The following is a 10,600-nucleotide window of genomic DNA, read 5'->3' as shown; positions in this document are numbered from 1 at the left end:
TTCCCGTCCTAAAGAACTTCAAGGTTACAAAAGAAATAATCAAGTTTTCTCTTGACATATGACTCCACCCACCCACCCTTTTTCCTACTAAACTTCAAAAATGAGTAACACTTCCGCATTTTTTCTCCATCCTTCCAGTTCAAAATGGCGTGAAAACGAAGCGAAATTTTTCCCGGTTTTCTGGGTCCCGGATAAATGGTTCTGTACTGTATCAGCTAAGTATATAATTTTCAAAGTGATATCTATTTGAAGTATGATTCTTTTTTTCCAAAGCTCGGTTGATGTTATTAGGTATAATTAACAGTGACAAAAGTTTCTCTTAAAATTAGCACAATGCCTCGTTATTTTAAACATGGTTGAAGATTTTTTTTTTGCTCTGATGTTGTTGGAGCACAGATTTTAATAGCATAAAGAATGTTTTAAATATATCAAAAATACTATCTAAAATATCAGTAAATGCCCTTAAATGAAGAAGGAAAAAAAATTCTTCTAGTAAACAAAAATTTCAGTCTGAAACATTTTACCTCTAAATTTTCATATAGCATACAATTGAACCAAATTAGAAATATTTACAGAAATTGCGATGTGATTCTCAATAAAATTTTTATGAATTGAAAATGCTAACATAATAGGGAACTGCTAGAAAAAGAAGCCTAACATAATTCTTTATATAGTGATACCTTCCTTGATCCTGTGTCTAAACAACTGTTGATATGCTTACTTTTTTGTTTAAATAAGTTGAAACGCTTGTGTATTTTTATTGTTCCTTATATACTGTGATTTTTAAATGCAACTCACGTTTAACGTAGAAAAGTAAATCACCGCCGCAACAGTCATGGAGGTCAAGGCTGAGCGATTTCGAGACCATGATTTGAACAGTATGGGAACATTGTGTGCCAATCACCTTTATTTTCTAGACTAGCTGATATCTTAACTTTCTGAATCTGTGTGCCCCTCTAGCTACCACAGGGGATACAACCTGATCTTTCACTACTATAGTTCAGTGCCTTAACTAATAAGCTATTGCGGCTCGCATAGTAATTACTCTGCCAGTAGTAAACGAACTTTCGATGACATCAGAAACATTCTTACGCAAGTTTTTTGTTAATATTATTTTATAGTCATCATTAAAAAGCCACTCAGATTTTGAGTTTGCAACTACCAATGTTCAACTCCGTAGCTTTGTAATTTTGAACCCAAGATAAGAGAACTCTTAAACCAAGTATTAAGGGAAATTCGCCTTTGTGGTAGACTTTTTGATAGAACTAATCTGCATTTGCATTACATTGATAGGAAGAACCGTGAAAACCTCCCACAGTTAGCCTGACAGCAAGGGGACTCTAACTCCTGATTCGTCTACAACTGAGGATATTTTGCGTCATTACTGTGGTCGGTGCTAGCCAGGTGCGGAATGCGTATCTACCAGACATCGCTGGGATTCGAAACTGTGGCTGTAAGATTTAGAGGGTTGCAAAGTACTTTTCTTAAATATGCTGTATTATTTTATCATTAGACTGCAAATCAGCTACACTTATGCCTTCCAAACCAATTTACAACGGTTTAGGCTGATATGGGGTACTAAGTGTTCATGAGTGGGTTCCCCATTAGGTACAGGCATTTATGGAGATATTGTAAATTTCGATGTTCTTGTGTTCTGTCTTCTCTTAATGTCCATTTCTGAAACTTATTCACTGCTTCAAGGGTCATATTTTTTTCATAACTGTACTGCATTAAATGGTACAACTATAATAAAATTGTAGGAAATAGTAACAATGAACTAGAGTCTTAAAAACTTAATATGCGTAACATATGGAAGGAAATAAAGTTGCTCAAGACATTGATAGTTGCGAAACTTAAAAAATTTCTCATTAAAGGGCACCCCCCCCCCCAAAAAAAAAGAAATACAAAATCTCAAACATTTTTGAGAGAGAAGGAGTATAATGCAAACGCCATCAATATCCAGGCCTTAGTGATTATTGTTGTCTCTTTGCTGAGTAATTATTATCATAAGTCACAAAGTTACATTTGTATATATTAAATAATAGACATAATTGAGAAATTTTATAGGAAACTTTATTATTTGTAATTGAGACAACTTTTCTAACTATGGAACCAATACGTTAATTAAGAATTTTTCTTTGCAGATGAGGCACCTCAGGTATCAAAACCAAAAGCACCTTCTAAACAGAATTCTCCTTCGAAAGATAGTTTGCATAAAAAATTGTGCAGAGGATTGAATGAAATAGGTTTGTCATATGATGCCATTTTTATAATGATATTCCAGTGTTTTCTTCTATTTAGACATAATGTGTATGTTTTTTTTAATATACAATACAATAATATAAGTTTAATTAATGCTGGTTATTTTTTATATAAATATTGCTTCTTCTCAAAGTATATAATTTCAGACCTGCCAACTCTCCTGCTTTTAGCAGGAGTCTCCTGCTTTTGCCTCAAATCTTCGCCATCAGACTTTCAGGGTGTTTTCTCCTGCTTTTTTCTATTTAGTGCAAGATAGAGGAAAAAAACAACAATTTGTGCAATTTCCTTCCCAACTTGTGCTTCAGATCATGCTGGGCATTTATTTAGAAAAATTTTGCCCCATAGCAACATCACTAAAAATTACGGTGAGTGTGAACCAAAACAGCAGCAATAACCAATTAAATGGCAAAATCGGAGATATCTTGGACACCATTAGGCAAAATGTTTTTTTCACTTTCTATAGATGCCAGTTTTTTTTTTTAAATAATGCTAAATCAGCAACATCTGCAGTTTTAAAACAGTAGCAGTTAAAAAAAAATTAAGAAATACATTTATAAAGTATTGTATTCATTATTGACATATTTTGTAAGATTTGAACTTCTTCCTAAATTTGAAAAAAATCAAAAGATTTGTTTTAATTTAATTCTATAGAACCTTATATTTTATAGTAAGAACACGTATCTTTATTAGTCAGTGTCAGAATCTTATTGTGGTCTATTTTATGTAATGTAAATAATATATTTTGAAATAAACTTCTTGTAGGAAGTGTGAATCAGGTTTAATTTTCAATATTGCGCTATGTCGTGATACAGAAAGAATCTCCTGCTTTTTTATTTTCTAAGGTTGGCAGGTCTGTAATTTTTAGGTTGTTTTTGTACAAAATTGTTTCTTTGGTTATTATTATCATATGGTGTATGTTTCTCTATATACAAGGTTCCTTTAATTTGTTTAGCTTAGTATGAAACTACTTCATTAGATCCAGATGCCACAAGTTTGTAAATTAATGTATTAAAAAAGGATTACCATTTGGAGTGATAAAATGTCCACTCTGACTTTTATAAGTGAGAATTGGTAGATATTAAGGAACATTAAATGGTTGTTAAAACAATGAAAAGTAACATTATAAACTAAGACAACAAATTGAACAACATGCTGCAATTTACGCAAAATCCCAACTATAATGTAACAATCCAGATGAGCCAAATATTTCATTATCTGAAAACTTTTCCATCATCTTCACATATTGAAATGTCCCTAGCAAGGGCGTCGGCAGCGGGATGACCCCCCCTGGCTTTTTTTTTAAACAATTGAAAAGCTACAGAAAAAAAATTTTGATATAAATTTTTTTTATTAAAAATATTTTTATTCAAAAACAAATAATTAAGTAATTATTGATACATAACAATAAAAAAATTGTTTAATCAAGCAAGTTTTGTAATCGTCTTGTTTGCTGTTTGCACTAGTACCAGGATTAGTCTTTGAAATAAAATCTGAACTAGTGCTTATACTAGAGTTTAGACTAGAATTGTCAGCTTTACGCTTTTTGCAAAAATAACTTCTGATATCACTTTTAATTTTTTTTTACAAGCATGCCATACTTTCCTGTAAGAAAAAAATTAAATTGAGTATTGAACAAACACTCATTCAGCATTTAAAAATACTCCTCTCGGAATTTCATTATTGTAAATACTGATTAAGTACTTAAGAAAATTCTATTAAAAATGTATATATAAATCTGTAAAAAAATACTTACGTAAAATTACTTTTTTCTACAAAAAATATCAGAATGCAGTCAATTTGTAAAATCTATTCACAAGTCGAACACTCGAAAGTAATTTTTTATCTAAACTGTCAAAAAAAAGATTTTTTTGGGAGGCAGATATCTAAGCTATATTTTTAAATTTTATTTAATAAAGGATAAATAATATTATATATTCTATTAGTTATTTAGCTTAACAAAGGTGTATTACACAAACTGACTTCTCACAACTGTTAAACTTCATCAATACAATATATGCAAATGTTAAGCGTGCACAAACACGTTAGTATACGAAACTATTGTTTGTAGTTATTTGTGTTTCAAAGTCAGTAGCTATGCCAGCCCCATCAATACAGTTTCTCATGGCAAAATTTGCAAGTACAAGAAATTCTTACTTTTTTTAAAAATATCTTGTTAACAATGAGGAAATGTATCTTGAAAAAAAAAATTAACAAATGAAAGTAGTATATGTAATAACAAACAAAATGTAATAACAGAATATTTGGGGGGAAAATTTTGAGGGGGGGATTTGTTGGGGGTTGCACCCTCCTTTATTTTATTCTACCATCGCGCTTGGTCCCTAGGATAAAACTGGAACAGTAATTCCTCGACAAGGGGGTTTTACGTCAGTCAATGATGATACACCCGCTATGCCAGTACACTAGGAGTTATAAATTCGAAGATTCGATACTGACATTGTAGATAAAATGCCACTTGTTTGTCTAAACTGTGCAGCTTCACACTATTTGTATTTCATTTTTCTTTATCCGTCACAAAAATATATAAATTTTCTACATTGGAACTATTTTATATTTCCATTTAAATTTTTTTTTTTAATTTCCAGTTTGAAATATTTTATATTTATAATTTACAAAATACAAAAAAAAAACATTTTTTTTTTGTTGACAGCTATAGGGTTTAGCTATAGGTATTTACAAAAAAAAACTACAATTCAAAGAATTTGTAATATCGCACAATTGTGATGAAATATGCTATCTTGTAGACTTAGACTTGGAGCAGGGCGGCCTCGAAAGAAGGAGGAGTTATAGTTTAGGGGGCCACGGCACTTGTTTTCTGACGTCACGCATTACGATCCAGATAAGTTTCTTCACTTTTTCTTTAGTAATTTGAATGAAGTCAAAAAGAGATAGCTTTATTCATAAAATTTCTAGCTCTGCTAGAAAGGGAATCTTCGTTTTAACAAAAACATTGTATTTACTTAAAAATAATTTCAAAAGAATATTAATTTAGTTATTTGTATGTGAAGTAGTGCAGAAAAATAACTTTTTCATCTATCTGCATATTTATAAGTTATCAGTTAAGTTGACTTAAAACGAATTTCAAGTAATTTTTTAAAATATCTCTTCTGCTTAAATTACGTGACATTAATTAGAATTTAATTTACTCTAATTCAACATAATTTATTTTGTGCATGTATTCCAGCTTCTTTTGCATCTTAAATTACCAAACCTTTAGCCTCATAAAATTTAGTGCTAATGAAATTATCATCCATAAGAAAAGTTTAATCTGAATGTATAGAGAGATAACTAGCCAATTTAATAAATGTTATGAGTTTCGTTAAAACATTTTAATTACAGATGGTAAATATTTCTTCTCCAAGTTATCTTTTTTTAATTCAAAAAAATAAAAATGTGATTTAGCTATGATGTTGCTTAACAATTATTTATTGCAAATTATATTTTAAATCCATATAAGTTGAACAACCTACTACACTTTTTTGGATTCAACTAAATCTTCATTCAATTTATTGATATTTACTAATAGGAAGTTTTGAATTAAATAATTGGAATACTTTCAGGTAGGAGATCTTTAACCAACAAAAGCAAAATATAATTTTTTTTTTCATCACCACTCGTAAAATAACAAATTTTATATAAGCCTTAGAAGAAATTCCTTAGAATTTTAATGAAAATGCTTGAAATTCCAAAAGCTAATATTTCTTTAATGCAATCATACAACAAATAAGAACAAAACACGAACAATTAGAATAATAACTAGTAGTGCATTCATTATTTTCTGAAAAAAAAAACAAGAAAAAAAAAACTATTTTGTTATGTAATCAACACAGCATACAACACAAACCAGCTGAAACATGGATCGTGATGCATGACGTCAGAGCTGAATATCATTTTCAGTACCGAGGCCCCCTATTCAACTGTAACTCCTCCTTCTTTCGAGGCGGCCCTGCTTGGAGGTTGGGCAGCTCTGTCAAGCAGGGCACATCGACCAGAGGTCTATTGTACCCAAACCCTAAAATCATGATTAGCATGAAATCCCTACGGCTGAAATAAAATTCAGCAAGCACCTTACAGGAACATCTTGCAGTTCCCAGGCATTATGCTATCTTGTAACAAAAACACATACCAAAACTTGATTGAAAATATAAAAAATCGAAACAATATACCATTTCATTACATCAATTGCTGTACAGAGAGAAGTAATAATTTTTTTATGGATATCCTAGTGTAATTTCAGTGATCTCAGTCCAGCATTACTTTTGAGTCTTCCCTGCATTAAAAATTTCTGATTTTTTTTCTTTTTTTTGTCTTGATATTTGTTTTCACATTCGTATTTAATCTCCCACAAAATTTTACGTTTATTGTATATATTTGAATATTTTCTAGCAATGGATGAGTGGTGAAAACTTTTTTATTTGTTTTAAAGGTGCTATGGAATTTAGTGAATCAAATTTAGATGAACCAGAAGATGAAATTTTAGCTGAGCTGAAACGACTCCAAAAGGAGCTTATACCGGTATGCAACAGAAATTTAAGACAGAAAAAACACCTTTTAGCAATGGCGAAAGCTGAAATAAAGAAACAAGATGTTAAAAAGAAATTAAAAGAAATAGATGCAAAGGTACTTCCAACATTTAATTCATTACCTTGATGTGTTTCACTCTAGCATTTTTCCATAACTAAATAATATCTAAGTTGGTTTTTTTAATATCGAAGATTGTCCAAACCTACATTTAGGACTGAGGGTGAAAAAAAAAATGAAAAAGGACAAGCAGTGTTATTTTATGGCATAAAATTTATCTGCATTAAACTAAATAGAGTTAACTTTTTTATTAAATATTTTAATTGTATGGTATTTAAAAAAAATATTATTTCAATTTTATTTGGACTTGAATACATGAATTTGTGCACAATTATTAATTGGTGAGAAATGTCTAAATGGTAAAAATGTCTTTAAAATTTATACAAACATATGTGAATACAGTACAAAGTCCCATATCCAGATGTTTGTTTACCGGAAGGGTCTCTTTTCCAGACACAATAATCAAAATACACAAAACTCTTTTCCTTTTTTAGAAAAAAATAATAATAATTTTTTTTCTTTTCGACCTGTTAAAAAGGTATGCACGGATGAAAGTTCTCTGCTTTTCCACTTCTGTATGATTTTTAGCCAATTTCTGCTATAATATTTTTAAAAAATTGGATATCACGAAAACAAAACCCGTCATTTAATTTTAGTGCGAAAAAAATTGCGTATTTTTTTGCACGTCTCACATAGAAGGATTATTACTGCAAGAATCATGCTCTCCATTTTAGAGTGCGCAAAATGTTAACATTTTGAAAAATAAGGGATTCGTGAGGGAATCGTCCCGACATGAGCGGGTCATAAAGTGATTATTCCAAAGCGCGTTTCGGAATTTGTGGATCGTAAAAATCTGAATTAAAGATAAAATTTAGATTTTAAAACTATGTGAAAATCCCAAGCTATTGAAAATGTGATCGACAACATCACCTGGCTATAAAATCATCACAAATCCAGTAAATCAAAAAGTAATTCTTCAAATGCAAGATTCGAAATTTCCCGTCTGTGATAATGGAACATTAAAAAACTCTGAAAATCCATACAATAACTAACAAAAATGCTATCGTAAAACCCCATGGGATTCAGAGTGATTCGTTAACAAGTGCGAAATGCTAAATTCAAATTTTGCCGAACAAAATAATACCATATTAAAGCATTGAGAAATTAAAAAGCCAAGTACAAATCCATCTTAATAACTCTGAAAAGACGGTTGACAAAACCATACGGATTCACTGTAGAATCGTCGCTGATCTAGTGGATCGAGAAATTATAACCAAGCGAAATGCGTGATTTGAAATTTCTGGTGTATTAAATATCGATATTTTAATAACCATATGGAAATCTGAACTAAAAATAGTGCAACCATCAAACCACCTGAGTTTATACTGTTTATATATAATAGTTTGTTTACCTTAAAAGTCAATTATCCGGAAAAATCAATTTTATTTTGAAAAATCAATTTAATTTTGTGAAGTCCAGACTTTCCACTGTATTTGTGCCACCCAGTTGAGGGAAATTTGCAATCGGTATATGTAGTTGATACCTGTGTCGGTGACCATTTATGGTTTCCCAAGTGTGTGCAAAAAAACTTTTTCTGAATTTCTAGCTTCTGAGTAATTTTTTCATTCAATATACTGGTAAAATAAAGTCCTTACATTTAGAGTTGGATCACCTACGCAAATTGCACCAAACTGCTCCGAAACAAAATTTCTGCTTTTTCTGCTCCAAAATGCCATATAATTTTTATAAAATGTGCCAAGCTGTTCTAAAATAGGTGTCATAATTGAACGAAAAGTGCAACTTTGGCTTCATTTGGTGTCGCAATTGTGCACAATATGATAAATAATTGGTTGGATATAAATTTAATTATAATCATAACTGGTAATTATAATTTTATTATATTCATAACTAGTAGAACCCTTGTGATCCTTTCACAGTTCTAAAGTATATCACCATTCTTGAGCAATTGTATGACAGAGATTGTTCACAAAAGAAAAATTATATTAACAGATAAAATTGTATTCGAAAAATGTCTGAACTAGTTTTTTATAAAAATAAAAAAGTGAAACTGGTTCAAGGTAGAACACTTTCCCTGACCCAAAAACTGTATAATTTTGTTTTCTTATTCGCGAGATATCATAGTTAATCAAATTTATACTTTGCTCTTTAGTTGATGGAAATATATCGAGAGATCTATGCTGCAAGGTGTGAAAATAAAGCCCCACCAAAGAAATATGCTGCACAAATCAGAAAAACAATATCAGAGAGACAACTGATTCTCAAGCAGTTGGAAGACATGACTTAAAGGATCCTTTTTGATTGCTGCGAGCTTTCATGATAAACTTTTAAATGTCATCCTTGCTTTTTTCAATATGCTGGGTACTTCAAAATAATAACAATTAAGCTGGCATATAATAAGAATTGGAGAAAAAGAAATTGTCTTGGAACACAGGGATCCAAATGTTGTCTGGAATAACTAGAGGGGTTACAAAATATATATAACGTACTAAAAAATAAATAAGCATGTTCTACGCAATCTTACTTAGTTAGGTTCTTCACATTGTTTCGCGCATAAAGCATCCGACATACCTCTCCACGCCCTTCTGGTCTTCTGCTTTTGATCAGGTTTCCCCCATTCCTTTAAATTTTGACCCCTTAAAATGTGTTTGCATTTGTTTTGAGCACCTCTTTGACTTTTCATCATGGATACATCATTCTAATGTTCCATATTCTAACTCTTTGTTTTTCTTTGGGAGACAAGAGTTTCCTGGGGCTTTACCCTTGTCAGTTAATGACCTTGTCACCCTCAGAAAAAAAATCATCACAAGACATCAGTGCATCAAGAGTTTGGTTGGAAGGCCTGATAATCAGTCTATAAGTAGAATAGGAGGAAACGTTTCCATTAATATTTTCCTACTCATTTACGATCAGCGCTGCCGGAGTTGTTCAAACTGCTTGCCTTGAGACATACTATATAGCTATCAATGTTACATAGTATGTTGCATCTTCTGTTACAAGTTGTATCTGGATCACATCCTATTGGCATAGTTTTGACCATCACCTGTTGTAGCTTTGGGATGTAAATGTGTAACCTATGTTGAAGGATATTGTCTATTTTCGTCATACGTTATATGTAATTTGCAATCCTTACCTAGAGGCTCTGTTTACCATTTCCAATCCCATGTCCCTATGTTTTTTAGTGTTTTTTATTCCTTTTGTATGCCTGATTTACCCTTTTATTTCGGCAATGATCTTTTGATGCACCCTGTATATGGTGACACACTTCTGTGATTTTTCTCTTCCTGAGTAGTCTTTTATGTATATTATGATTAAAAAAAACTGTATTGTGTAATTTTTTTTTAAAAAAATGTCTGTGAATCTTTTCTGACAGAAGCAAATATTAAGTTGTAGAGCAACTTTTTCTGAATAAAAGCTGTCTGTTAATAGAATTTTCATTGAAAAGTGTTTGTTTTGTTAAAATGAAAACAATAGTTCTATATTAAAATGCACAGAGAGTGCCTCAATTCTGAGCGAGCCTATATTAAAAAAATTTGAAATTGTTATTATTAATTTGCTTTCAAGTTATTTTTACTATCATTTTTGCAACAGCACAGTAGTATTTATTGCTCTATTTAAACAATAAAATCAAATCCAAATGTAAAGACAACAGAGCATGTGACATTTTTTTAATTTTGGTTTATAATTTGTTACGAACTGTACAAGTTTTGCTTTTATGCAA

The 10,600-nt window shown here is 30.9% G+C and overlaps 1 protein-coding gene across 1 annotated transcript; it reads left to right on the top strand.

The window, feature by feature from the left end:
- Nucleotides 1–2,144: 2,144 nt before the first annotated feature.
- On the top strand, nt 2,145–10,530 carry LOC122271111 (transcriptional adapter 3-like; the record flags this gene model as incomplete). The annotated part of the gene is given in 3 exon segments (XM_071180686.1): nt 2,145–2,246; nt 6,707–6,900; nt 9,032–10,530. Coding segments are annotated over 3 exon segments (431 nt in total), but the record flags the coding sequence as incomplete, so codon positions are not given.
- Nucleotides 10,531–10,600: the final 70 nt, after the last annotated feature.

The sequence above is a fragment of the Parasteatoda tepidariorum genome, chromosome 5 (genome assembly GCF_043381705.1).
Source record: "Parasteatoda tepidariorum isolate YZ-2023 chromosome 5, CAS_Ptep_4.0, whole genome shotgun sequence".
NCBI lineage: Eukaryota > Metazoa > Arthropoda > Arachnida > Araneae > Theridiidae > Parasteatoda > Parasteatoda tepidariorum.
This window is presented reverse-complemented; position numbering and strand designations above follow the sequence as displayed.